This window comes from Calcarisporiella thermophila (assembly GCF_041956535.1).
Source record: "Calcarisporiella thermophila strain CBS 279.70 unplaced genomic scaffold VTP21scaffold_8, whole genome shotgun sequence".
NCBI lineage: Eukaryota > Fungi > Calcarisporiellomycota > Calcarisporiellomycetes > Calcarisporiellales > Calcarisporiellaceae > Calcarisporiella > Calcarisporiella thermophila.
The window spans coordinates 557,086-572,270 of NW_027192198.1; the positions used below are offsets into that span (position 1 = coordinate 557,086).

Sequence of the window (15,185 nt, forward strand, 5' to 3'; positions counted from 1 at the left end):
TCTTTCAAACATCTCGAGCATTTCAATTCTTAAATAAAATGTTTACAGGCATAATCGAACACATGGGTACGGTAGTCTCAATTACCGAAATAGATGCTTCTGAATCAGGAGGAGGTGGATGGTCAATGATAATAGGAGATGCTGCTAGTATCCTAGGCGATTGCCACATCGGAGATAGCATAGCTGTTAATGGTTAAGTTAATTGAGATCCTTTCTAAAAAACAAATGCTAACCTGATTATTTTTTAATGAAAAGGATGCTGTTTGACAGTAACTGAATTCAATGAAGATTCATTCAAGGTTGGGATCGCACCAGAATCTCTTAGGCGAACAAATCTCGGTATACTAGGGCTATAAATTACAGAATTGCTTGAATTAGTTTTTTTATTCCTTTATATACAAGGGGATTTGAAAGTCAACGACAAAGTAAACCTTGAACGGGCATTATCGGGAGGAACGCGGTTTGGAGGGCATTTTGTGCAGGTTCCTATACTCTCATTTTGAATGCTTTCAAGTCTCTGTTTAACCATTACGAAATGTAGGGTCACGTAGACTGCACGGCGACTATTGTTTCGATAAAACCAGAAGGGAATTCCAAGTGGTTCGAGCTCGAACTCCCGGATCAATCACTTCTGCCATATCTTATTCCTAAAGGCTTCATTGCGCTGGACGGCACTTCGCTAACTGTATGTGATGTAGACGACAATAAGCGAAGGTTCACTATTATGATGATCGCTCACACTCAGAAACACGTGGTTATGGCTGAAAAACAACCAGGAGATCGAGTCAATGTTGAGATGGATATGGTTGGCAAATATGCTGTTAAGCAAGTTGAGGCTGCAATAGAGGGCATGCTGGGCGATAATTCGAAGCTTTTGGAAAGGATAGCCCAAAAGCTTGAACGAAAACAATAGCTATTCGAAATGAAACATTTTATTGAATTTCCTGGCGAAAACTCCGTGACCAATATAATAAATTTCGATAATATATATACAAAATAACTCCAATGGTGGCCATATTATTTGATAAATTGAAGAACCCGTAGTATAAGTTGCCGTTTTAACTCAATGCTGGTGGTTATATTGTTAGGATCGTGTTCTGGTGGAATACGCCGTTTTTGGAGTCTGGAGCTCTATATGAGAACTTTAACATGAATCATCGTAATATATTCATTGCAAATGTGTAGTTGCTCACCAATGCTTCTATGGGATATTGTTTCGCCTGGCAAGACATTTTCAGTATATTGATGATCCATTCCTCCCAAATAAGATCAAGAAAAGAAGAATGCTCGATAGTCTTCTCCTCAATGGAGGTTTCTGCAATAGTTTTAGCGCTCTCTACATCCGTTGTTGGAAGAAGCTGGTATAGAGCCAACGCACCGATATACTCTAAAATAAGTGAGAAAACACATCAAAAATATATAAGAATACTTAATATTCTATTTTAATCCTTTTACCTTGTAATTTTGTTAGGCAATAAACGGCACGTAACACTAGCTCTGGTTTGCAAAACATAGTAAGCACTTTGCCATCGGAAAAATAATCCGACGAAAGGCAAGCTGCCTCAAGAAAGAACCTATAATTCCCCGTTAATATGAATACAATTATTGTTTGAAGCAATCATAAGGAGTCTTACTTCAAAGCAAACTTATAATCTCCATTGGCAACATATAGATCCATTAAATTAAGTTTTATGGCAAGATCGGTAGGATTAGCTCTGCTCTGCTCCAGGAATAGTAAAACTAGCGTATCAATCAAGAATGGCACACTTTCTTCGGTCAGGGTTTTGACACCAGCCGTTTGCTCTACTACAGATACCAAGTGATGCACTCTATTGTGGAATAAGAACTTCTCAGTAATTAACTAATTAGGGATTGCTAGTGCTTAAGGCTCCCACCGTTTATCCTGAAAAGTTAATGCAGAACTTGAATTACAAGTTAAAGCACAAAACGGACCAATACGTTCAAGGTTTATCTAGATAAAAAACAATGTCCAGATTTATTCAACTCATCAAAGGGACACAAAGATAAAACATATCCCAAACATTTTAAACCTCGAGTTACCTTCAATGCTTCCGATTGCTGTGAGGTACATAGAGCGCCGGCAATTAGACTGCCAAATAAGAGGCGAATATTCCAATTTTTGACGCTGAGAATAGCTCTAATAAACGGTTTCTGATAAACAATAAATGTAAATCATATTAAAAACAAATAAATTAAATATCGCGGAACTACCTGAGCAGCAGATTCATTTCCATCGGATTCTATAGCACTTATCATTTGGTATACCCATTCGCGAAGTTGAACAAGAGAACCGAGATTGGTGTTTAAAAGAATATCTAAAACATCTGTATCTTTATAAAAAAAAATACGGGTGAAATCTTCAATTATTATATGTTCCATCGGCAAAAACGAACAAAACAGGAACTGTGTATATAAATACATACTCTCTACAGCTGAAATATCAATACTGAATTGTCGCAGAGTTTGCAAGAATAATAATAAAGGCGTTGCGGCTTCGCACAACAGTTTTTGTGAGCTATGGACTAACGGGTAAATAGGAATTTTACTAAAAGCCATAGATATCCCCCAAAATATAGCTTTAAACTAACCTTCCTCGGAGCATGCTTGAATTGTGGCCAGAAGATATTTCTGGAGTGCATCCCATTCCATAGCATCCAAGCAAAACGCGATCATTCTTCCCTTCAATAAAAAGTATTACCACAATAGACTATATCAAAAATATGCAATGCAAACATACCAAAACCGGGGTGTCGAGCACTCCATAATATTCTAAATAGACTGCTATCGACTGAAGTATAGGTGGCACGCTACTCGCTGTTATACTAGGAAGGTCCTGTTGTTGAGAGATTGCTGCCCCAATACTAGTGGCCAAACGGTATTTTTCCAATATTAATCTTCGTAAGCTGTCAAGTTCAACATCGGTGAAGAAGTAGTTTGAAGTAAATCCAGGAAGATTTCCAGCATGCTCCAAGAAATTGATTGCCACAACATACTCCTCCTTTTCCGAGAATATATCAGTTACTTAAAGCGTTGAGATGGGAAAAAATTGAATATACTTTTTCGTAAAGGCTTATTCCGCAAGCAAATTCCAAAAGCGCCGCGTCAGTATCCGATATCCCTTCCTATTATAAAAAAGCGATACCACTGCTTCAATATGCTTATTATTATTATTATTCTAACGGAGACAGACCTGTTGAATAAAAGTATTAAGATCGCTAAGGTTATTCCAGAGAAGAAGTTTGGATGTATTCTAGTGAGATATACTTGATTAGACGAATTCTTGTTCCCATTATTTGTAAAATTACCATTCTAAAATACTTGCTCCAGGAATCTTCTTCCTTTTAACCTATTAAGTGTTTTGCTGACTGCTTTCCGAGAGTGGCCAAAATCTTTTGCAGGTTTCCAAATCAAGCTTCTAAATATTTAGGCTTTTCAACACAAAGAGCATTTCAGCTGGTCATTTTATTCTTATTATGAATAATTATAGGTCTTTTTTTTAAAAAAATATTAAAAATCACCCCATATACTCTTTGATAGTCTCAGTAGAAATCAAATATAAGCTCTTGCCCTTTTTCCAAGCTTTTCTCACGGTATTTTAGAGCTCGGAGTGACGATTAATATCGACCAACTCGACCTCAAACACCAAGGTAGACTTTGGAGGGATTAACGAGCCAAACCCGCCTTCTCCATAGGCTAGATCCGGCGGAATAATCAACTTTCGTTGCTCTCCGATACACATACTATTTCGACACAGGGGACGGTCAGTTTTTTTCATTTTTTCATATTGGAAGATAGCTCCTTACTTTTGTAAGCCTTGATCCCACCCTAAAATTGATCCCATATTATTATCATGCGCGAAAAAGATAAAAAAAAAATGTATACTACACCTTTTATCACTTGACCCATTCCTAACTGAAATTCTAGTGGTTGATTGCGCGAGCGACTTGAATCGAATTCCTTTCCGGAATCAAAAAGTGTGCCCACATAGTGCATCGAGAGGCGGTCACTACGAAGCCCATGTAAAAAAGTTACTCGTATAAATTAAGAATTCCATAAGATTGCGCCCGTGAGCAAAAATGCGATTTTTTTTTTCACCCTTTACGCGAACGAATACTGCATTCAGCATCAGGAATCCGCTTTTTGACCCCAATTTGCAGGGATTTGGGTGGCTCTTTGGCTTGGACGAGTGAGACGAATAATGTAAAAGCAAGGACAACCGAGAATCTCATTTTTGTCAAGGTGTTCAAGATCCTAAACAGATTAACACGCAACTTTCTTAAAATCGGTATAAATAATTATATAATTTTCTAAATCTTCTAGCATTAAAGCTCCGATGTAAAAATAAAAATTCTCTATCTCAATTTATTTGACTTTGCCATATTTTGCTCGAGACAATATAATGGGAAGCAACCAGAATAAAAAGAAGGATATCTTTTAATTATTGACACCATTGAACGAAGCAGCCCTTTATTGCTCCTGTTTGACAGAATCATGGATGGCGGTTTCCTGCATCTCCCACATACTACGATAAACTCCACTTGGTAATCTAAGGAGCTCTTCATGGTGCCCTTGCTCAACCACCTGACCGTCACGCAACACAATGATCTTGTCTAATATCCAAGAGAAAATGCTTCAGTAAAAATAAAGTGACATGGGCCCAACCAAAATACGCACCAGCATCGGCAATAGTTCGTAGTCTATGTGCAACAAATAAGCTTGTTCGACACTTTTGTTGTAAAACCGCTCGGATATTAGCTAATAACTCTTGCTCTGTGTTAGCGTCTAGCGCAGAAGTAGCCTCATCGAAAAAGAGAATGGGTGGGTCCTTTAGAATAGCACGTGCAAGTGCAATGCGCTGTTTTTCTCCACCTAATATTGAAAGGTGCACAAGCGTTAATTCATACTAATATCCATTTTGTACGATGGCCAACCTACCCGACACCATAAGCCCCCGCTCTCCCACTTTGGTCTGATATCCTTCAGGCAACCTTGTAATGACGTCGTGGATTCTGGCTTGCTTCGCAGCTCCATACACCTCGTCTTCAGAAGCATCAATTCGCCCATAGCGTATATTGTGATAAATAGTGTTGTTAAAGAGGGCTGTGTCTTGTGGAACCACTCCAATATTTCGGCGCAGGCTCTCTAGAGTCACTTGGCGCACGTCCTGTCCGTTAATTAGGATCTTGCCGCTTTGAGGGTCATAGAACCGGAAAAGTAAGCGGAGGACCGTACTTTTTCCGCAACCACTCGGCCCAACGATTGCCACCTTTTTTCCGTGAGGAATCACAAACGAAACCCCCTTTAGAATCGGCCGATCTGGGTGATATCCGAAAACCACGTCCTCAAATCGAATTTCTCCGCCATCAAGAGCCAGGGGTGAAGAATGGGGAGAGTCCTAAAAAATACGAGCAATATGAAATTGCAGCTACTCTAAGATTGAGGTTCAGTTGACCAAACCTTTATCTTAATATGTGCGTTTTGTAGGTTGAAGAGCGTATCCATGTCGATAAGGGATTGGCGCAATTCGCGGTAAACTGACCCTAAGAAATTCAATGGAAGGGAGAGCTGGAAAACAAGTTGGTTGACCATCACTACATCTCCAACCGTCAATGTCCCTAGGAGCATCAAAGTTAGATATCAAGAATACTCTATTATCCATTCCAAAAGAAAAAGTAGCTAACCCTGGATAACCCCCTGCGCAGCTAAAAACATCATCACAGTAAGAGCAGTACTAAAAATAACATTTTGCCCGGAATTAAGGAATGAAAGACTCTGAGCAATTTTCAACGAAGAACGCTCGTAATTTGCTAAAGCCTTGTCGTATTGCTCAGCCTCGAATTTTTCATTATTGAAGTACTTTAGAGTACCATATAAAAGTGAGTATGTGCTCCTATAGATGTGTAGATACGCATATGGGTACTACCTTGACTGCTTCGAAGTTGATTAGAGAATCGACTGCAACGGTAGCCGCTTGATTGTCAGCTTTATTTGCTTCTTTGCGGAAGCGTGTCCTAAAAATAAGCGTTAGTGAAAAAGATATTCACCGACGAGCAGTCATAACTACACACCTCCATGAAGTGGTCTGAACGGTGAATGCAACGTAAGCAGCCATGGTTGTCAAAGTCACCGCAGCAAATGCTCCTCCGTATTTGCTTGCCTACATAAGGGAAGCCAAATTAAATGTCAGTCATCCTCAATAAAAATAGAGTCATTCAAGATTTTTCTAACCAAAATGCCGCACACCATAGCGATTTCGAGGGCGGTAGGAATGACATGAAATACCATGGATGACAGCAAAAATGAGATGCCCCTATGTGACATGATATAAGTATAGATACAGTTAATAAAAAAATCATTGCTATTACTTGGTACCACGATCGATTGCGCGACTCAAGCCTCCGGTTTGCCGAGATAGATGGAAGCTCATATCCAGTTGATGAAGATGTTCAAATGTCTGTCTCGCTACACGACGGATGGCCGATTGAGCTACGTTTGCAAAAATTGCATTGCGTAGCTCCTGGAAAACAGAAGAGCCGATTCGAGCAAGTCCGTCTGTTCATTGGAGTATAAATGAGGAAATAGAGCAGGATGAAGAAGGGGGCAAAGCCGACTCGCTTACATCCGAGTAACATTGCGCCGGCAACGGCCCACACGGTAGCGTCTTCGGGGATTGGAATGTTCAGCTGATCGATCACTTGCTTGAAGAAAAATGGAACTTGAACGTTCAGCACCTAAACGCATAGTTTATATCTGTCAGCGTGGAACTATCTATGGTTGAAATCGATTGATAGATATACCTTTCCACTTATTAGTAAGCCGAGAGCAATGACGACTCGTATTTTGACGCCTGTGTCATTTTTTGGCCAAATATATCGCATCAAATGCTTTATAATTTGAAGATCGGAAGCTGTCTTCTCCGCCTTCTCGGGAGCATTGATTGCCTCTTTCGCCTTAACCTCGGGGACTTTCTTTGTGGAGAAAGAGCGGAAAGAGGAGAAACGGGCGCGAAACGTTGCATTCTTTTTTTCGAAATAAACTGCCAAGTTAGTTAATAAAGGGGAATTAAGAATACCAGGCAACAACGCACATGCTTGGAAAGAGAATTCCCTGCAACCATTTTCGAACATGAATAGCTCTGGGGCTTAAAATTGCGACCCAACTCGACGGGAACGACCTCCAGGCGTGCATTCGAGGTGAACATCTTTGATAACAGTCGGGTTGAGCGAAGCATGTTTGCCACCTCGTTCTGCTTAATCATCAAATGGTCGTTAATTTACCTTTGCATTTCCGACGACCGAAAAGGCCCTGTCATTAGCTCGGCCACAAAGCCGGCAAATCGGACTCTTTAAAACCGATCGCAAGCCTAGCCTCAGCATCTATATGAAGGTGACCAAGATGGACGCGTAATCCTGCAATGCGAAGTTTTCTCGTCCCACTTTCTCTGCTCTACCGTTTTGACAAATGATTTATTTTATGGAAATGATACAGATAATCTGAAATAGGAAACTGGGATTTTCAGAGCCGTTTCTGTCCTGGCCACCACCAACCGAATGCCGCGGGTTCAGATGGAACCGATGAATCTTAACAATGCGTTACCGCCCATTTCGACAAATGCTCTGGAATATTCTGAGGCGCTATTAGCTTTGTGTATGTCTGCTCATGAAAAGGGGCGGGGAGCGTCGCGTCCGAATATACCAGCAATAGGATTCAGGGTTTCCGGGAGAGGAGCATCGAGACAATGGAAGCGCAACACGCACACTCTCTGGAAGTTGTTAAGCAGGGACATGCTATTGCCTACAATGACATGGATGCCGAGCCGCCAATTGAACAGGGAGCGCAAAGAGGTGTGAAGCGAGAGGTTAGGGCGTGTGCCAGAAGAGGCTTGGGGCCCCGACAGGCAGAGAGCGGCTGGGTTGGGGCTTGAGATAGCGTTGGAATGGCAGCTTTGTATTTAATTGCATGCAACTTTGGGAGAGCCTCGAAACCGCCTGAGCCTTGTTTTGTTTTCCAGCCTGTGGGAAGGGCCGGGGAAGCGCAGGAAGAACAGGTGTGAAATTATTGAGGCAAGTTTTCCTTTTCAAACCGTGGCCCGGGCTGGGCGACAAACGAACCTTGATTGTGTGCCGTCATCGGGGCGTTGCGTGGATTTCTTAGCTAATGGCAATAAATAACAAAAGCGTCGCCCGGGCGTGCACAGCAGCAACGCGCAACCGGGCCCTCGAACCGGTTCGCGCCTGGGCCGCGTATGGCAGGGCGGACTGCCCACGGAAAATTCTGGAGGCACGAGAGATCAGCAGAGCCTCGCGCTCTCCAACTCGGCACCTCGTGTAACCCTTGCTTGCTCTGCGACTCCGCACAGTCACTCCGAGGCGCTGTCGCCCGGCTCTGAGGCCGCAATCGAACTGAGCCGAATTCTCAGCGGCTGAATTCCCGGGTCACAGTAGCCCACGCGCATCCTCCAAAGGAGAAAAAGGGCAGAAGTTTACAGCGAGCATTTCGGCCTTTAAATATTAAATTCATTTCTTGGAGATACAAATAGAAGCGGAAGCGGTTTTTGCCAGATTTTTATTTGTCCCGTCCAAAAACTTTGCTCCCGCAGAAACCGCAGGCATCCCCCGGGAATCAGCACTCACAAGGGGAGAGAATGGCCGAGCATGTGTCCTCTTATCAGTTCGCAGCATACCGGCAGCCGAACGATCGACGCAACCTGTGGGTCCCAATGTGCCCATTCTTACGATGCCTTTGCGCTGATGTTTTGTCCTCCTCTACCCTCTCTTGATAGCCATTACGATCTCATCTTCCGCCAGCAGCCGAAGCAGTCGCGTATGTGCGGGATTGGCGAGAAGGGTAAGCCCTCATTTCGTAAGCACCCTGTGACAAATACAAACATGCTTTTCCTTTGTGCTCTTTAGCCGATCGACGCCCGATCGACCCGCCCCCCATTATTCAGCTCAAGGTTGTCGACCTTGCGGAGAAGAGCCAGGAGAAAAGGTGGGTATGCGCGCGTAATGGGCCCAGGAATATTCGCATCGTTTCACTCATCTCTCCTCTTTGCAGTGGTTTTCTTCAGAACCCATATTTCTTCATGTATGCCTCGCTAGTGTCCGAGGATTGCTCCAAAGAGCTTCACCTTTTACCCGATGGAAAAACGCGCACCACCACGGGATCCATGGTTTCTTCTCTCTACCACCTCAAGGACGCAGACAATACCGACGCGGCCTTCTTTGTATTTTCCGATATATCCGTGCGAATGGAGGGACGGTATCGACTCAAATTGAGCCTGTTTGAGTTTTTTGGGTACGCCTCACCGCTACTAATAACAGGATGGACCCCTTTGTTGACGGGAAATGGTTTGATTTTGCGTTCATCATAGAAATGAGGTGCATCACTGTCGCTCAATCTATTCAGACGTGTTCACAGTCTATTCTGCAAAAAAATTCCCCGGCATGGAGGGTAAGGCGTGCGCAGTTCCTCATAATTTTCCCAGCGTATACTCACCACACCCATCTAGAATCTACCTTTCTATCGCGTTCCTTTGCTGATCAAGGTCTAAAAATACGTATACGCAAGGAGACGAGGGTGCGGCGCCGCCTCTCTAAACGCAAAGAGACCGAAGGTATAGAAGGCATGGAAAATACCCATCCTCATAAACGGAATCGTAAGCACTCGAGAAGCGACGAAGACTCGGACGAGACGGATGGGCTCGATTCGATATCACCCATTGTTTCCGCTAGATCTTTCTCCCCGTCACAGAACTGCGATCCGGTCGAACCTTTCCGACCTGAGCGCTTATCCACCCCTCCTCTACCCCATAAACTTCATCCGCAATCGCCTATTTCATCCCATTATCCCAGTTTATCCCCCACTTTACGACCGCTACCATTCCCTACCGTTTCAGAGCGACCTTATTTACTCCCCCCAATTTTACCATCTTCTCACGAGCGCAGATACTTTTCCCGGAATGCTTCGGACACTAGCTTGCCTTTACCTTGGACGCCGTATCCCCCACTGCATTCTATGCATACTCCATTGGCCAATCTCCCACGCACTCCATTTCCTCGTACCCCTTCTCTCTCGACACAAACCAATCCAACCACTCGAGAAAATCTCCACCCCTCTTCCGAATATCAACTGATGAGCCCTGCTCGGCAGCTACCGAATTTTTTCCCTTCATCCTCCTCCCTATTTCCCTCATCATTGGACAGTAGTACTGAGTACCGACTCTCCTCTGCATTGAACCCCTCCATGTCCCAACCCGGTAGGTTCAATCTCCCGCCACTCAGACCCCAACTATTGCACCAGAACTCGACTAGGAGAGTTCCAGAATCTACGCCATGGGTGGGAATGGACCAACACACAAAATCCCAGTTCTCAGACATTTCGCAAAATCAATCCACAGCTGAAGCTGAGTCTCTAAAACTGCCTCCGCTTAAACCTCCTTAAACAACATCCCAACGCTTTTCTGGTTCTATTTTTTATTCTTTTATATCACTCATATAAATATCTTTTTTTTTGACTTCATGGATATTCTTGTTCATATATCAACCCTTTTTATCCATTTTCCTGTAGATAAAGCTTCTACTGGAACATATTAATCACCTTTTTATACTTTTAGTTACTTACAGTTAGTTTAAATTCCAAATTAATTCCCCATTTTTTTTAAAAAAAAAAAAGTGAATTGCTTTTTTGGTATTTTATATAACCGCGTTTAAGTGTAAACTAGTTTTCTGCTTTTACTTTTTAGAGTCTAAAATTTATAAATCGATGCAGTGGATATCAAACGAATGCAACTCTATTTCATTTTTGGATGATCCGAATCAGAAACAATTCTGATAAAATCACATCTTCACTTCGTAACGTTGCCAGACTTTTGCGATCATTATTCAAACTTATAACATTAGTTTGTTTTTAAAATAATGCCAGCATCCTCACTACTCCTAGAAAATCATGCCACCGTCCTCACATTTGATTTTGAAGAATTCATCAAAACCGAGCTTGGACTCGATCTAAACAAAGAATTTAACCGATCTGGTACATTATAAGATCTAATCTTTTCTCTGATTTTCTTTTTTTCCCCCGTACTAATAGTTCCTTAAAAATGCAGAGGAAGTATGTCGGTTCTATATTAAGGGGCAGTGTCAACGCGGCTCGGCCTGTCCTAATCGCCATGGTCTCCCCCGAGAGAAAGCAGTGGTTTGTAAGCACTGGCTCCGTGGTCTATGTAAAAAAGGCGAGCAGTGCGAATTCTTGCACGAATATAATTTACGCAAGATGCCCGAATGTTGGTTTTATTCAAAGTATGGAGAGTGCTGCAATGGAGACGAATGCATGTATCAACACATTGATCCGGATAATAAGGCAAAGGAATGTCCTTGGTATGCAAGAGGATTCTGCAAACATGGTAATGTTTTTCTTCAGAGATGATTTTCATCACTTGCTAATATGTTTATTGATATGAGTAGGGCCACACTGTCGTAATAAGCATATTAGGGCGATAGCTTGCCAGAATTATTTAACTGGATTTTGTCCCCTTGGGCCTGAGTGTCCCAATGGTCATCCAAAGTATGAGCTACCAAAGTTGGAGAATGAGGTAACCAGCTCATCCAACGAAAACGCGGCTTATTCAATACCTGAAATGCACAATGGACCCATAGAATCGGTATGTTTCTATTATTTGTGCCGTATGAATGGGGTGCTAATTTTTTTCCTCTTAATAGCCGCGCAACCCATCTCAACATCATCAGCAACAGCCGAGGCAGTACCGTAACATAGAAGACGTTACATGTTTCAAGTGTGGACAAAAGGGCCATTATGCTAACAAGTGTCCAAATCAGCGCGTACATGGGATAAGAAACTGATAAATTGTAAATAAGAATAGCATATATAAAGAATAGTCTTGATCATGTATTTCTCATTATGTATGGTCCAGAATCTATGAAAAGTACCGCAGTAATTTAAATAGAAATTTTTGAATATAAAGCGATAACAAACTTTTGAAAGTTATTATCAATTTAATCGCTACCATCCCCTACATTTTTTCACCATGAAGAATATTAAACATGGGCACATGCTTGCTTGAAGTATGCAAAACATTGCTGCAGCCTTTGAACTGGAAAGCATCGCAAATCTCATTGCAATAATGGCCAAATTTGTTTTTGATTTGTCTTCCTGAATTTATCTTTGATTCTCAACTATAATGCCATAGCAGTATTCAAATTCCAGTTTATATTAATTGCGAAATCATTTGAAAAATTAAAATTTTCATGTCAAGGCAAGAATATCCTTTTTTCGTCAATTAGGTCATTAAGGAAAGTGGATACCACAGTATATATAGCGATAATAATTAGAGCTGTCGTTATACTATTTAACTTTGGTCCATTTGGAAAGATATATACTGTAGCTGTTAAAAAAAAGAAACCAGATGATTCTTAGGATAAAAATAGATCAAATGCAACCGTTTTTAACATTTTCAACATTTAAATTGCAATATGCATATATGTGATATTCTAGTTCTACGGTTCTTCCAAATGTTTCAGGGATGCAGTAAGTAACATAAATGTAGACATTCAGTTGATACCATAAGTAAAAAGTAAGACATTAATAATTGTAATTTTTAACTTGAAACAATTGATCTTTTGCTATTCGGTTTGTCATTGAGAGCTAATAGATATCTATACTTTTTTATTATTTTCATGAATAAAAAGGAATGGCTCGCAGTCTTCGCCAGATCATCCTTCCTCCTTTACAATTTTTGTTTGCTCACTTTTGCAGCAATAATTATGTCATGGGATTTCGCACTAAGAATGCCTTCAAAGTTTGGAGTGAAAATAATATAGCTGGTTTGTTTAATCATAAATTCGACACGAAAACTTTATAACTCAGACAAATAATTTAGTTGAGTATTCATGCCCCCACAAGTAATTCCAAAAAATAATACCGGAATATATAGATTTTGCCTATTATTCAATTACAAACCAGTTCATGGTGAATAATTGGATTTTATTTTTTATTTTTTATTTTACACGAGGTACTAGATAATCTGTTGTGTCCAAATTGGATAATGAAATTCTTGATATATTTGCCACCATTTTATGATTGGATATATTAGTGCCTCAAACACATAGTGTTTACTACAATTGTGGGGATGTTCTCGCCACATTTTATACATTTGCTGTCCGGGCGACTTATTTTTTTCAATTTCGCCAACAATGAAAATTCATCTGCTCCATCTTTTTCTGACAATTACGATGGTTCTTGTGGCAAATGCTCTCTATGAAAAGGATCCTAAAGAAAAGCGGCAAGAGATACAGCCAGCTGTTTCTATCACCTTGACTATCACTATCACATCCACTCAAAGTGAATCACCTGAAGCTACAACCGTAGAGCGCGCTACCAGCACTAGCACCGTTACAGTCAAACCTCGCACCAGTAGTATTATTACAGTATATCTTTCGTCCCCGACACGCATCTCTACCACCATACCATCGAGTACAATTCTTGCTCAGCCAACGCAATCTGAGGTAGAAGACGCTGGAAATTCGCAATCGATAATAATCGCTTTGTCAATCGTAGGTGGGGTTATTATCCTGGGAACGGGTGCGTACATTCTGGCGCGTAGTTTGCGGAATAAAAAGAGACAATGTGGATGGGATGAAGAAGAAGCGACTACGAGTAGTAAGTTTGTTAAGCCAAGTGGACAAGACGGGGCTGATGTCGGAGATGCTCTTATTCAGCATAATCGATATAAGAATTGCATCCAATTCTAACATAAACGGCAACGAATCACCCTGTCCGCTGTGAGGTATTCAACTCCATCAAACACGAGCATGCTCATCAACCTGCAAATATGGCATATATTTCGATATCAATACCCTCCAATATATATTAGGCACAATATTTATATTTTTATTATATTATTTCATGTTGTAATTTAATGAAATTTTACTTAATAATACATCAGATATTGAATTACCTCGGCCGCATTCTATTAGGAGAATATAGAATGCTATTATAGAATGGCCGAAGATTTTTATTAAATAAACCGTTTTCGATTTTTGAAAATACTCAAAAAACTCATTTTAGCTTCACATTTCATCAATAAAATAGCATTCTATTCTGCACCCGTCCAATAGGACTCTATAATCGGAGATTCTGATTAGTCTCTTAATCTTATGAGATACCTTTTTACTCTAAGCTGGTTGTTTGCTGCAGAGCTATTAAAATGTTAATAATGAAATGATATGTCAAAAATTGATTATCCGTTTTAAGCTAACGGCAAGATTTTATGGCTCTTTATTTTACATTTAGATACTTTAGAGAGGAATAACAAGGGGGTAAGAGGGGGAGAGAGGAAATTCATTATAGTTACAATATAAAAAACAAACAACGCGATAATTTACACGCACACCTTTCAATCCATCCTCCGAGACTATTTGTGAAATATTAGAAATAGCTCGTCATCGCCTGGTAAACCCAGGTTCGAAAACCAAGTGGGAATAGCGCAAAAGAGAAGATTAATCCGAAGACTGTGAAGGCGAGCATGATTTCAGACTAAAGTTCTCTATTTTCAACCCCTCATTTTCCTTGCTTAGCTCATTGACCCTACATTGCAACTCTTTGATATAAAAACAGGCCTCTTGCAACACAACAGCTCGGTGGCACTTGTCTCCCTGACCCGCGGTGCTCGGAATGACCTTCACAAGTTCACACAAGAGCTGATTAATAAGATCGCGTCGCTTGCGCTCTAAACGGCTATGGGCTTCGCGGCGTTTTTTAATTCTCTCGAGTGCAACATGGCTATCGACATTTTTGCGGTTCAAGAGGGAAACCCCATTGACGGAGAGACTCTTACGTGTGCGCGACTGGCCCGGGAGATTATCCGGGGAATAACAGCGCATTATGTCGTCGATGGGGTGAAACTGCATGGAAACAGTATTCTCGTGAAATGAGGGCGATCCCTCGGTGGCCAGAGTCGTCGCGGGTGATCCAAAGAACGGGTTGGCCCAACTCTCCATCTTAACTGAGCAATGCGAATGTCTTTGTATTATCGGCGAGCAGTACTAGTTTATGAGAAGCGAGAGAAGGGGACGAAAGCAGAAAGCCATATTTATATATTCCGCGAAATGAGCCAATACGCTGCACGTGAGCCTTGTTGTGCGGCACGC

The 15,185-nt window shown here is 41.4% G+C and overlaps 9 protein-coding genes across 9 annotated transcripts; 4 read left to right on the top strand and 5 right to left on the bottom strand.

Annotated features, from left to right (window-relative positions):
- Window positions 1–38: 38 nt before the first annotated feature.
- VTP21DRAFT_11067 (uncharacterized protein) lies at window positions 39–913 on the top strand (the record flags this gene model as incomplete). Its single annotated transcript, XM_069390472.1, has 4 exons — window positions 39–192; window positions 256–339; window positions 403–482; window positions 542–913. 4 exons carry the CDS (start codon window positions 39–41, stop codon window positions 911–913), a joined length of 690 nt encoding a protein of 229 aa, XP_069252617.1.
- Window positions 914–1,017: 104 nt separating this feature from the next.
- On the bottom strand, window positions 1,018–3,329 carry VTP21DRAFT_11068 (uncharacterized protein; the record flags this gene model as incomplete). Its single annotated transcript, XM_069390473.1, has 13 exons — window positions 1,018–1,131; window positions 1,194–1,387; window positions 1,456–1,574; window positions 1,635–1,829; window positions 1,896–1,972; window positions 2,062–2,172; window positions 2,233–2,351; window positions 2,445–2,543; window positions 2,610–2,700; window positions 2,759–3,019; window positions 3,078–3,143; window positions 3,212–3,271; window positions 3,327–3,329. 13 exons carry the CDS (start codon window positions 3,327–3,329, stop codon window positions 1,018–1,020), a joined length of 1,509 nt encoding a protein of 502 aa, XP_069252618.1.
- A 287-nt stretch (window positions 3,330–3,616) lies between these two features.
- Window positions 3,617–4,250, bottom strand: VTP21DRAFT_11069 (uncharacterized protein; the record flags this gene model as incomplete). Its single annotated transcript, XM_069390474.1, has 4 exons — window positions 3,617–3,761; window positions 3,825–3,846; window positions 3,909–4,027; window positions 4,117–4,250. 4 exons carry the CDS (start codon window positions 4,248–4,250, stop codon window positions 3,617–3,619), a joined length of 420 nt encoding a protein of 139 aa, XP_069252619.1.
- A 238-nt stretch (window positions 4,251–4,488) lies between these two features.
- Window positions 4,489–7,397, bottom strand: VTP21DRAFT_11070 (uncharacterized protein; the record flags this gene model as incomplete). The annotated part of the gene is made up of 13 exons (XM_069390476.1): window positions 4,489–4,631; window positions 4,696–4,890; window positions 4,957–5,416; window positions 5,479–5,636; window positions 5,703–5,877; window positions 5,945–6,032; window positions 6,090–6,178; window positions 6,250–6,331; window positions 6,387–6,573; window positions 6,641–6,752; window positions 6,819–7,040; window positions 7,109–7,222; window positions 7,299–7,397. The coding sequence occupies 13 exons, from the start codon at window positions 7,395–7,397 to the stop codon at window positions 4,489–4,491; spliced, it is 2,124 nt and encodes a 707-aa protein (XP_069252620.1).
- Window positions 7,398–7,678: 281 nt separating this feature from the next.
- Window positions 7,679–8,541, bottom strand: VTP21DRAFT_11071 (uncharacterized protein; the record flags this gene model as incomplete). The annotated part of the gene is made up of 4 exons (XM_069390477.1): window positions 7,679–7,940; window positions 8,105–8,175; window positions 8,226–8,443; window positions 8,508–8,541. 4 exons carry the CDS (start codon window positions 8,539–8,541, stop codon window positions 7,679–7,681), a joined length of 585 nt encoding a protein of 194 aa, XP_069252621.1.
- Window positions 8,542–8,665: 124 nt separating this feature from the next.
- VTP21DRAFT_11072 (uncharacterized protein) lies at window positions 8,666–10,464 on the top strand (the record flags this gene model as incomplete). The annotated part of the gene is made up of 6 exons (XM_069390478.1): window positions 8,666–8,730; window positions 8,804–8,868; window positions 8,934–9,012; window positions 9,079–9,318; window positions 9,395–9,474; window positions 9,533–10,464. 6 exons carry the CDS (start codon window positions 8,666–8,668, stop codon window positions 10,462–10,464), a joined length of 1,461 nt encoding a protein of 486 aa, XP_069252622.1.
- Window positions 10,465–10,937: 473 nt separating this feature from the next.
- On the top strand, window positions 10,938–11,879 carry VTP21DRAFT_11073 (uncharacterized protein; the record flags this gene model as incomplete). Its single annotated transcript, XM_069390479.1, has 4 exons — window positions 10,938–11,052; window positions 11,126–11,422; window positions 11,484–11,680; window positions 11,739–11,879. The coding sequence occupies 4 exons, from the start codon at window positions 10,938–10,940 to the stop codon at window positions 11,877–11,879; spliced, it is 750 nt and encodes a 249-aa protein (XP_069252623.1).
- A 1,389-nt stretch (window positions 11,880–13,268) lies between these two features.
- Window positions 13,269–13,787, top strand: VTP21DRAFT_11074 (uncharacterized protein; the record flags this gene model as incomplete). The annotated part of the gene is made up of 1 exon (XM_069390480.1): window positions 13,269–13,787. The coding sequence occupies one exon, from the start codon at window positions 13,269–13,271 to the stop codon at window positions 13,785–13,787; it is 519 nt and encodes a 172-aa protein (XP_069252624.1).
- Window positions 13,788–14,534: 747 nt separating this feature from the next.
- Window positions 14,535–15,035, bottom strand: VTP21DRAFT_11075 (uncharacterized protein; the record flags this gene model as incomplete). Its single annotated transcript, XM_069390481.1, has 1 exon — window positions 14,535–15,035. One exon carries the CDS (start codon window positions 15,033–15,035, stop codon window positions 14,535–14,537), a length of 501 nt encoding a protein of 166 aa, XP_069252625.1.
- Window positions 15,036–15,185: the final 150 nt, after the last annotated feature.